This window comes from Arvicanthis niloticus, chromosome 9, assembly GCF_011762505.2.
Source record: "Arvicanthis niloticus isolate mArvNil1 chromosome 9, mArvNil1.pat.X, whole genome shotgun sequence".
Classification (NCBI taxonomy): domain Eukaryota; kingdom Metazoa; phylum Chordata; class Mammalia; order Rodentia; family Muridae; genus Arvicanthis; species Arvicanthis niloticus.
In genome coordinates, this window is record NC_047666.1 from 31,507,337 (window position 1) to 31,519,621 (window position 12,285).

At 50.0% G+C, this 12,285-nt stretch overlaps 1 protein-coding gene across 4 annotated transcripts in view; it reads left to right on the forward strand.

Moving 5' to 3' along the window:
* Nucleotides 1-12,285, forward strand: part of Slc6a6 (solute carrier family 6 member 6) — a 71,355-nt gene that overhangs the window by 39,695 nt on the left and 19,375 nt on the right. For all 4 annotated transcript variants that reach the window (XM_034511535.2, XM_034511536.2, XM_034511534.2 and 1 more), the window contains 3 exons: nt 1,082-1,216; nt 2,168-2,402; nt 11,009-11,141. In XM_034511535.2, the coding sequence (XP_034367426.1) occupies nt 1,082-1,216; nt 2,168-2,402; nt 11,009-11,141 (503 nt within the window). The remainder of the gene's footprint in view (nt 1-1,081; nt 1,217-2,167; nt 2,403-11,008; nt 11,142-12,285) is intronic.

Genomic DNA, 12,285 nt, shown 5'->3' on the forward strand with positions numbered 1-12,285 from the left:
TTCGTGATCTCCATTCCTTTATTCTGTCATCTCTGAGCTCCTTCAAGCCTTCCCTTTTTTACCATCTTTGATACAGAATTTGCCTCTTAACCTTACCCTATGTATTCCCCAAAGCTAGTTCTGTAAATGGCACACCAGTATTATTTGCCATTAATGTAAAGGGGAAGGTGGGTGGTGGTGGGGACAAAGGGCATTCATGAAGATGTTCTAGCTGCAGTGGGTTGAGTTGTTGGGTTTGGGTTTGAATTTTTGTGTGTGTGTTATGACTTCCTGCCTGAAGTCTCTGAGAGAGTCCTCTCGGGTGTCCAGGTTAGGCCACCAGCTTAGAGACAGTTCTCACTGGTGCAGAGGGAGACCAGAGGAGGAGAATGTAGGTGGCAAACACCTGTCACATGACTGTAAAGGCAGGCATACTACCTGCTGCCCTGGGAAGAGAGCCACTTTTTGGAGAACCCTCTCTTAGTGCCTGGTTTCTTGACCTCTCGTAGGTATCAGACCCCCTGGGAACTCTGATGAGTGTCTTAGATGCTCCCCAGAACAAAGCAGATAGCCTAGACCCAAGGTGCCCACAATTTCACATGGTTTGTTCACCCGCTGAAGCCATTAGTGTAAAACAGGTAGGACCACCCTCTCCAGATACTTTGCTGTCTTCCTCCCCCTGGCACCCACCACCAGCTGGAGATATCCACCTCCTGCCTTCCACCCAACCTACTTCTGAACTTTCCTGGCTGCCAATCCAGGCTGGCCTGTGGCAGATGGGTAAAGCTCCAGAAAAGAGGTAGTGCTGTACCTGGGTCTAGCAGACCGAGCAACCTCTATTGGGAAGGATACTGGGGAAAAGGCAGACAAGTGGCAGGCAAAGGCACCAGCCTGACGGCTTGAAGAACCGAGTAGACTTATAGATTAGTGGGTGGGGTGGGTAGGCAGGCCTAGAGAATCTTCAGCACAGTCTGAGTATGGCCTCTGTGCTCGAATCCCTCACTCCTCTGATATCTTTTGTTGGGAGGGCTTGGGAGTGAGCGCCTTACCGGCCATACTGTGACAGACACAGCCTCACCTTCTCTCCTCTGCTCATTGGCAGGTGCGTTCCTCATACCGTATTTTATTTTCCTGTTTGGAAGTGGCCTGCCTGTGTTTTTCCTGGAGGTCATCATAGGCCAGTACACCTCAGAAGGGGGCATCACCTGCTGGGAGAAGATCTGCCCCTTGTTCTCTGGTGAGTATGTAGCTGGGGTCACCAGGGTCTGTATGCATTGGGACTGCCAGATTTTTTTTAATTTTTTTTTTTAATCTTTTGGGTTTATCAGATCTCACATGTATCAGTGTCAGATCCAGGGCAGCTCATGCTGTCATGTCACCAACACTGAGGAGCAGGGAGAAGGAAGGGAGATACAGCAGGTTCCTGACTACTTAGAAAGTCCCTTTGAGGCTACTTCTGTGGGTGTTTGGATAAGTGAGCTGGCTGCTGTCTTAGAATGCAGGAGCCTGGAGACCTAGCTGGGTTTGGGCCTTGCTTCCTTCTCTCCTTTGGGTGGTTTTAGGGAAGTTATTGAGCCTCAATTTCTTTATCTAGAAAACAATATTGTCACTCTATAGAGTCACTGTGAAGACAGAATGACAACAGACCTATCCATTCATGTTTCCATGTATTCATCCATTCATCATTCTATTTTTCTATCCATCTACCATCCATCTGTCCATCTATAGTTCCATCCATCTATCCATCCATCCATCCATCTATCCATCCATCCATCTACCTATCCATCTTCTATTCATCTACCCATCTTTCCATATTCCTATCCATCCGAGTTTCTATTCATTCATTCATTCATTCATTCATTCATTCATTCATCCATCCATCCACATTTCTATCTATTTGTACTTCGGCCCATCTGTTTTTCCATCTATCTGTCCATGCATGTTTCCATCCAACCATCTAACTGCACAGCCATTATCCTGTCCCGGCATTCATCCTGTGACTCCTTCGGCTGCCATTTCTCAAACCATTCAGTCACGTGTCCCTTTATCCAGTTGCTTCTTCATCCTGTGACTCTTTCCTGCTTACTGTTGAGAAGACCCCTTTGTCCCACAGACTGGGCACACCAGTGCCTCTCAGTTGAAAGTGCCTCCTTTGTGACACGTGTCCATTTGCTTGCCCTATCTACAGGCATTGGCTATGCGTCCATCGTCATCGTGTCCCTCCTGAACGTGTACTACATCGTCATCCTGGCCTGGGCCACATACTACCTATTCCACTCTTTCCAGAAGGATCTGCCCTGGGCCCACTGCAACCATAGCTGGAACACACCACAGTGCATGGAGGACACCCTGCGTAGGAACGAGACTCACTGGGTCTCTCTTAGCACCGTCAACTTCACCTCGCCTGTCATCGAGTTCTGGGAGTAAGGCTACATCGTGGGAGGGAGGAGTGTCGTGGGCAGGTCTAGAGGGGACAGTATCTTCCTCTGTGATTGTGACAGACCCTGTCTCTGGAGGGAAGGAGGACACACAGCTGGAGAAAACTCCATGACTTTGTCTCATACAAGCTAGAGTTGAATCCCAGTTTACCACTGAACAGCTATTTGGTTTTTGTAGGGAAGCCACTCTACTTCACCTTTGAGCCTTAGTTTCTTTTAACTGTCTGATGAGGAAAGTGCATCATTCTTATTCCCTGGGATTCCTGTCGAGAGATGTACAGGTGTTTGAAAAGTATAGTTTTCTTAATGTATTTTAGGAAAGAGAGTCTTTATCACACAGAGGGAAAAATGGCATTTATGTAGCTATGCAAATGAAAAGGTTAGTTGCTATATATATATATAATCAGTTAGCTCTTAGTGTGTAACAACCATCTCCAAACATGGTGGTTTTAACCAAGTACTATTTTTTTTTGAGCTCATGATTAGTTGCTGGTAGTTTGGGCTGTGCTCAGTTTGGTTGGTCTGCTCTTGATGTGTCCGGTGGGTAGTTCTTTTGTGGAGTGGGTGGCCTTAGAAGGGAGCAAGCGTTAGGAGCTAATGGCTTGTGTGACCTCATCCCTTAGTCTTTCCCCCTTTGGCTTGTTCCGGGCCACTCAGGAGCAACAGATGGGCAAGCCCCAGCATGTAGATAATCTCCTTGTGTCAACAGCATTTGGGTAACTCGCATGAACTTGCATTTCAGGACATCTTAACGGTTCGTGGAAGTTGATTAGAAACCCTCGAGTATATCACTTTCCCTATACGCATGTGCTCTTAATTTGGGGTGCTCAGTCAAAGGTAGCCTCTCACCTCTGGAAATGACTGAGATGAGGCCTCATGTATGGCCAAGAGCCAGGGGAGAGGAAGGTTTGTCCCAGACTACCACAAGATGAGAATCCCTCTCCTTGGCTTCAAGGAAGCTATGATCCTACAAGGATGGGTCAGCTGCTGTTCTTGTCGGCAGGAGGTCTTGTTGGGTGGCATGTGCCATGCCTGGGCCTTTTGTTCTATCTTCCCAGGCAGAGCCTGGGCTTTGGGGACTTTGGGTCTCCTGATGTGTATGTTTTCCACTAGCAAACAAAGGAAGTGTTAAAAGCACGTTCCCCACCCTTCAGATAGTTGAGTTTTTGAACAAAGGAATGTTGGCATTTCACTCTTTTCCCTTGAAGGGGCCCAAGGCCACAAGCTCTGGCCTTTCTGTACTATTCTTGGCATGGCCTGGACACCAGGGCTGCCCCTCCCAGGCCTCTGGCACCTGGCCAGCTTCTGAAGTATCTGCTGAACCTCATTACCTCCTGAGTTTGAACTTGTCTTCTGTCACTTCTGTCTTGGGCAGATGTGGTCTCTTCTCCAGGCCTCAGTGTCCTATACCTGGAACGATCACAGTATGTCCTAGGGACCACACTGCAGCCCCAGCTGGATGAGTCCCTACATAGCCACCCTGAAAAGCTGCTCCTTCACTTCAGGGTATTTATTGTTTATGTCATGTCATCATTGTGATTAAACATCCTTTCTGGGACATTTAAGAAATGTATGTAACCCCTCAAATGCCCACAGGCTCTGGTGGCAAGGGAGTCACATTCTTTTCGCCTTTGCCTGGTACCTGTCATTATGACATGAGGGTCTTGGAAGACCTTTGCTCGGTGCCCTGCTCAGACATCCCCAGCCCGAGTCCATTCTAGCACCCCTGTGTTCTAGAAGCCATAGCTTTCGTGCCTCATCAGGAAAGCAGAGACAAGATCACATTAGGAAAACCCCTGGTTCTATAGGCTCTTGTGCAGGCTCTTCTGTGGTGTCCATGGATATACTTTGCTTAGTGAGTGCTGGCTTCTGCCCACACTGGCCTGAACAGGCTCTGGACCTGACTTTGAATTCTAGAAGAGCCTCTAAGAATTCCTTAGCATGAACCTGGGGTCCCCTGAGAAGAGCTACTGAGCAATCTGGGGTGAAGACCCAGGCATCTTCTTGCTGATCTGTGTGCAGAGGTTGTCAGTGGGCAGGAGCATCAGCAAATCTACAGGGCTTCCTGCTTCCAAGAACCCACCCTTGTGTTGGGTTTGAAATAGTGGAGAGGAAGGCAAAAGGGTGGGGGCAATGAGCTATTTCTATGGCAGAGGCTCCTGCTTCTTTTTCTTTTCTTCCTCTTCATTTAATTTAGGAGGGCTGGAGTAAGCACATCGGGACATGTGTGATGGTCAAAGGACAACAAATGTCGGCTCAGTTCCCTCCTTACACTTTTACATGAGTTCCAGGAAAGGAACCCAGGTTGTTAGATTTACAGGCAAGTGCTTCTTTCCAATCAACTCTCTTGCTAGATCCTGAGATTTTCTTAAGTAGGTGAGAGAGCAAAGCATTGTGGGGAAACTCACATTTCATGTGCAGTTCACTGACCCTCCATCATGCATGCAGGATACAGCCACCCTTCCCGTGCATACCACACTCCTTGATGAATCCTCTAGTGCAAATAAAGGACACTTGTTGGCTTCTTGCTTGCTCTCTGCCTTGTCCTTGAAACTCTGTGCATTCCTGCTAACGAGCCTCCCCTGTCTTCCTCACGTTGTGATCTTGCCCTGTGAGAGAGGAGTAGGCAAGTGCAGGGCTGTTCACTGAGCTGGCCCAGGCTCAGGCAGTCTTCCCTTGTTTCTTTTGCAAATCTTGAAGTCTGGGAGCCAGAGATAATGGGCTTGGTGGGAGCAGAGTCTCGCCCCTTGATCCCGGGCTTGGTGGGAGCAGAGTTCCCCACCTTCCCCGCTCCACCCCAGTTTCTAATCACTGGATGACTCTATCAGCCATCCTGCTGTCCCTCCCATCTGCTGGTTACCAAGGAGGCAGGAAAACCTCAGAGGGCAACTCCCCTCCCCAGTGTGGCTTAAGTGTAGCTCCCACATGTCCAGCCCTCTGATGTCAGAGCAGTTGGAATGCCAAGCTTGAGTCCCCTTATATGCCCTGTGAGCCAGAGTTAGCTCAGCCCCAACACTTACATCTGCTCCCTGGCATTAAGGCACCTGGATAAGTTTTTGGGTTTAGGGTTCCAGGGAGCCAACATGGACACAGGTCCACTCTTAGTGAACCTTTTGTCTGTGTCCCACCCCTCCTCCCACACCCGTGATACAGGGCAGGCCCTGGAGCTGAGTCCATGGTCACAGGTCACATGGTGCACTGCCTCCTGTGTGTATCCACATCTGTGTTTCTTCAGTCAGGCATGGACTCCTGAATCAGGAGTCTATATCATGGACTGACCCTGCCACACTTACCCTGTCTGTAAAGCCAGGAACCTTCTCAGCCTCAGCAGCTCCCAGGAGAAGCCAGGAGGCTCCAGAGACTACCATTTTGTATGTTTAGTGGCTGCATGGTGGGGTCCCAGAGCTCCTGCCCCTATGGCCCTATCCCACACTGGTCTTCACCCTCTGAGGTCACCTCTGTCTCTAAACCTCCTGCTTCCCTCACAGGCCTTAGAGGACAGGCGGGGCCAGGTCTAGCCAAAAGCCCTTCAGCAGGCTGGAGCCAGGCCTTCCTCCGAGGCTCCTGCAGAACCCCCTGGGAGCCCAGCATGGATCATTAGATTCTATTAGAATCAAAGAAATGAGTCATATTTGCAAACAAGCCCGGCTCAGCCAATCTTTCTCCGTAGCTGTCGCTGTCGGAAGGAGGAGGTGGTGCGGGAAGGGCTGTGTGGGGGCCCCATACTCAGGCAGGCGGGCGGCCTCTTTATAATTGTTCCCTCTGCCAGTCTCCAGGGGACTGCTGCAGCCAATAAACGGCTGGCCTGAAGTCAAAAGGAAACGATTTGGCCCACTCTGAGGGTGAATTTACATCTCCAAGTGCTGACTGGACGGCAGCAGGGCAGCCGGCTGCAAACACACGTCCAGGCCCAGCCACTCTTTTTTAGTTCCCATTCTAGTAAGATGTAGCCCTTTTTCTTGGAAAAGATCTGCACCTTACCTCTAGAAGATAGTGAGAAGCCCAAGCCTGGAAGCCCAGAGCTGAGGCACACTGATGTGCCCCAGGGTACATCGGAAAGAAAGGAATCAGCTCCAGGGTTGATGACTGCCTAGGGTCAATGGGAGGCTGAGCCTCAGTTTCCCCAGCTACCAAATGACTGTAATGAGTTCCCTCACCGAACGTCAGGTGAGCTCCTTCATGTGCTAGCTGCTGTGGTTGAGACAGATGCAGGTCCGTGTACACAGTGCTAGCTTGCTAGTAGACAGACATGTTAACCAGTCAGAAAGTGTGATCATAATGGAAAAAGCTCTGACTGTTGGAGAAGGAGAGGGCTGGGGTGCTCTTGATGGAGGGTGCCCTGGGCAGAGGTGCATTGGTGAGAGCCCTAGAAAGAGGCTGTCTGTGAATGGTGGAATTGTACAGTTGAGGAAACCACAAGTTCCACAGTTCAGGAACCACACACGACCCCCGAGAAAGAAGTACACCCACAGTGTCTGGCCTCCTATGTTTGCTGTCCTAGTCTTCTTGACAGGTGCTCTCCACATTCTTTCAAGCATATAGCTTTGAATGGAAGGTGACAGGGACCGGTTAGGATGGAGCTGAGAGGATGTGGAGCTGAGGAGGGATGTGAGCTGGCATCACAGATACTGTGGGGTCCCTCTGACAAGTGTGGAGGGTGATATAGCAGGGTAGCTGGGAAGAAGTTACTATAGTGGCTTGGGGGGTGCGGTAGAGCCTGAGCAGGGTGTTGTGCGGGGGAGATAGGGAGCACTTGAGAGCCCTGTGCCAGCATTCCCTCATGCACAACACCACACAGTTTACCAAGCTGTACTCAAAGCTGTGAGAAGGCCCAGAGGGTCAATGGATCCCCACTGGAGGGAACAATACAGAGAAGACTAGTGGAGGGTCCCTGCTGGGATTCAGGTGACTGGCTAGTCTCCAGCTCAGCCCTGCCTGGGGCTTTGCCAGAACCTGACAGAACATTTTGTGGCCCTGGTATGCTGTGTGAAGTCTGAGGATGGACCTGCATTATTTCAGTATTGTATAATTTTAGGTAGAGTCAAGAGGATCAATCATTTAAGGCCATCCTGGGCTACGTGAGACTCTGTGTCAAAAAAAAAAAAAATCCACCACGAACAAACCTTTTAAATATGTCTATAAAGATGTATCACAGACAAGCAGCCAAAGAGCTGCATTTATTGCGGAGTCCCTGTCCCCAGGCAATGCCTGCTTGCTGGTGTATATTCAGTGTCTTTCTATCACAACAACGGTCCTGTGCAGATGCCCCCCTGTGCTGCTAGCTCACTCTGTCCCCCAGGATGTTATACTGCTTTATCAGCACATCAAGAACTTGACCCTGGTCCGTTGGCTGTATGGCATTCCAATGTGCCTGCCCCAAAGCTTACTGTACCCTACAGAGGGGAACTGTGGTGAATACTTTGTCTATGAGAGCCCCTATGCTGGAAGAATAATGGGAGATGGTCTTGGAAATGGAGTTACAGAGTCAGGGAAATCTACCTTAAAATGTCACTGGATGCCACCATGAGACCCTATAGGGACTGTCCCCAACAGCAGAGGAACAAAGGACTCCTATGTTTGTCTTAACTGCCCAGAGCAACCCTGCTTGACAGTGCCTTGCAGCAGTGGGCACTGTTGGGTAGCTGGCTTGCCTAGCAGGGTGGTGAGAATGACTAGTAAGGGGTTGTGTCCTGGATGGGGCTCTCAGGACCAGGAAGAACTAATTGGCTTTGGAATTTTGAGGTTCTTGAAGGATTGCCCCAAAGAACAGAGACATAATGGTTTCATGGCCAAACACCAACAGAGTAGACGCTGTCAGCATGTTGTCCATGGAATGGTGGGAGCCAGGGGGAAGAAAGGCAGGCTTCGGCAAGTCACCTGTCACATCAGGGGTGGAGGGCACGCCTGTGGAGGGCAGGCCAGGGAGAGGGCTGTGTGTGTGAAGGTGTGGAATAGGGCCATATTTTTCTCCCATGATGTGGCCCATTCAAGGGAGCGTGGGCTGTTTCTCCCTGTGCTTTGAGCTTCTATGGCTGGCACCCAAGTGCTGAACATTGAATGGGAAGGCCTTTTTGTTCTGTGGTGCTGCCAGGTCTTGGCTTGGCAGGAACCCAACTGGACCTAATTGACTGTTAGCCTGCTTTGTGAAGGTACCCCATGATGCTGCACTGGGGCACCAGACGATCCCAGCTTGCAGTGGAGACTGGAGGCCCCTGTATTATTTAAAGTTGTTTTAAATTATATTTTATGTCTATAGATGTTTTTGCCTCTGCATATGTGTGTGTAAGAGAGAGAGTGTGTCTGTGTGTGTGCCACTTGTTTGCTTGATGCCCCTAGAAGTCAAAAGAGGGCACCATATCTCTTGCAATTGGAGCTACATGTGATTGTGAACTACCATGTGGGTGCTAGGAATTCAACCCAGATCCATTGGAAGAGCAATGTTCTTAATCTTTGAGCTAGCTCACTAGCTCCTAGAGGTCCTTTAAAAGCAGGTGCTATTTTCTTTTAAAATCAGACCATGTTGCAACACAGTTGAGAGAACTGTGGCTTTGGAATCAGGCAGGCCTGGAGTTTTGGTGGCCTTGTGATGTGGGCAAATGGACCCTCCAAGCCTTGGTTTTCCCATTTGTGAAATGGGGTTAGTGAGCTCCACCCCCTGGAATGAATGAGATAATGGAACACAGTCAGGCTTTTGTTTCTTGTGTGAGGCTCACACACTATTCTAGGTACACAGTGAGAGGCACTGATGCCACTGTGAACATCAGGATAAAGATCAAGAAAAATTGCCTCTCCTTTAGGCTTGGGCAACATCATCCATCCATCCATCCACCCATCCAGGAGTGTGAGGTTTGGTTCTCCTTGGTGGTTCATTCATTCAGTGGGTGTTTGTTGAATCCCACTGTGTTCCAGGTGTCATCCTAGGTCCTGAGAGCAACTGTAGGCCACATGTGTTGCTTGAAGGCCATTTGAGAGGGACCCTGGGATTTATTTGACATTCCCATGTTGATTTGCTTGGAGGGCAGCCTGGGATCCAGAGCTAGAAAGAAATAGTCTTTGTCTGGGACTCCTGAAGCATGGAGACCCTGTGTCCTATCAGCTGTGGGTGGCATGTAACCTGGAGGCCAGTGTCCAGGGAAGAGGTTTGCATGCTCAGCAGGGGCTCTGTGAGACACTGGGTACCTGGGTGGTAGGTTTCACAGCTGGTTTGGTTGTAAGTACCCCCTGCTGCTTCCTATGGCTCCTTCCCTACAGAGAGGGCACCAGTGTAAGTGAGTGTGTGTGTAAACAGCAGAGACTAGCAAAGATGACCGGAGGTCCAGTTTCTGACTCCACAGACACCAGCTTAGTTGTATGACCCTGAGCAGGATTAATGGCCTCTTCTCCCTGGGAGTGGTACTGAAAGTCATGGACCTGACTCTTCTTGAGACAGGGTTTTTGCTTAAGCACCTGCTGTATACCAGCAGCTTCTCTGTGTGCACGCTCACATCCTTCAGTGTGTGATCAGGTGTATCAGGGGCCAGCCGCCTCCAGACCTTGGTAAGGTGTCAGACTTTCCTCTGTGGTATTTTCCTCATAAGCCACTGCAGCAAGATGGCCACCCTGTGCCCATACAGGACCCATTTTACCTTTCTGGGAAAGATCTAGATAATATGGAGGGTATTTTTGTTGTTGATGATGATGACTTGGTTTGTTCTTTTGAGAAAGGATCTGACTATATTTCCCTGTGTGACCTGGAACTCATAATCCTCCTGCCTCAGCTTGAGATACAGGTGCATACCACCGTCCCCAGCTAACAATCAGAGTTACATCAAGGAAGCTAGCACAGAGGATGCTGGGAAGGGAATCATACTCATTTTACACACTGAGAGAGGCCTGGGGTGGTTAGGTAACTTGCCCAAGGTTAGCAGTTGGAGAGATGCCAAGACTTGAACCCAATGTTTGCCCCACAGTCAAAATTGAAGGTTGTCGTTACAACCATGGGTCATGCAGATAATCAGTCCTTGTTTAAAAGTGTGTGTGTGTGTGTGTGTGTGTGTGTGTGTGTGTGTGTGTGTGTGTGTGTGTATTGAGAGAACAACTTGAAAGAATCAGTATTTTACTTCCACCATGGAGGTCCCATGCGTGTAGACCAGTTCAGCAACCTTGGCAGCAAGCACCTTTTTGCTCAACCAACTAAATCAAGTCTCCATTTTACAGATGAGGAAACAGAGGCTTAGGGACTTGACTTGCTCATGGCCAGGTTAGACTGAGCCTGGCCCCCTGCTCCCCTCCATTCTTTTCCTGACAAAAGGGGATCCCAAGGGTTGTGCACATGCAGCGCCTAGGGCAGAGGCTGCCAGTGAGGGGTGGGGATGAGAGGGGACAGGTCACACTTTGTAGTCCAGGCTGGCCTGGAATCCACTATGTAGCCCAGGCATGCCTCAAATTTGAGGCAATCCTGCCTGCCTTAACCTCCCCAGTGTTGGAATGAAAATGAGTATTTTGTATTTTACGTTGTCATGGTGCCAGAAACAGAACTCAGAGTTTTGCCCATGCTGGCTTAGCTGCCAAGAGGCCCCCGACCCCTGACCTCTTGTTCTCTTTCCTTAAAGGCGTAACGTGCTGAGCCTGTCCTCCGGAATCGACGACCCAGGCAGTCTGAAATGGGACCTCGCGCTCTGCCTCCTCTTAGTCTGGCTTGTCTGTTTTTTCTGCATCTGGAAGGGTGTTCGATCCACAGGCAAGGTGAGTGGACTTCCCGTCCCCTGCCTTAGAGATAGCCACACTATGGCCAGCCTTCTCTTGAAGGCTGAAGTACCTTTCAATGAGTGCTACCCTAGACAGAGGCTCCATGTTGGGACACAGGAGTGCTCTGACAAGACATATACACAGCCTCGTGTGCCATTGTCTCTCACTGGGTAAGGACCCTGGGTGTCCACCATCCACTCACTGGTCAGGAGCTTAGTGACTTCATAGCTGGTGGGCAGCCAGGTGTCCCTACTGAGCTTCTGTCACTGGCCACTGTCCTGTTTTCTGATGTGTACCATTGGTGTGGTGAGCAAGGCTAGCCCGCGGCAGCCCTACTGCTGCCTTTAATTATCAGCCCACAGTGTGGACCCTAACTTTGCAAAGTGATCTGGCATCACCCCGAGTTTAGAAGAGATGGTGAAGCAGGGGATCCAGCTGCCCTGTATCACTGTCCCTGTACTTGGGTGCAGAGCCCCCCTGCTTTACTGAACCTCAGTCTGAAGGGAAGCCAGCTAGGCCTGGACCACTCCCTGCTAACATCACTCCATAGGACAAACAGAAAGAGGCAATGTAATGTTGCCTGTTCTCTTAGGGACCCTGCCCACTGTGCTTCCTACTGCCCCACAGTCCTGGGAGTGTGTGTGTTATTCTCCTCTAAACATTAAGGAAGCTGAGACTCATAAGAGGTCAGGAAGCTTGTCTGAGAGCAGCCCCTCCCCTGAGCTGCCTGCCCCTTAGCTGTTAACAGTGAATTTGAGAGTTGAGATGAGGCATATCAAGACTCACGTCTGCGAACCAATGGACCTGCCCTACACTCTTGAGGAAGTAGCAATTGCCTTCCGCCCTCTGCCTCATTTTCCCACAAAGAAGCTAGTCTGTCAGGGAGTGTCTGGGGATCTCTGGTGCTAAGCGTGCTGGAGAGAGTCAGTCCTTCGAGCCTCTTGTGTGTGGGTCTTGTTGTAGAAACAGAGTAAAGGATCCATCGTGTTCAACATGTATGGCAGGCTGGGAAGAGCTAGGCTGCAGAAAGATGAGCATGGGACGCGTGTGCCATGTATAGGGTGGCTGGGCAAAGGTGACTGTGGTGACGAGTCAATAGGAGCAGGGTGTAGAGAGTTGAGCATCTGAAGGGGGTTGCAGG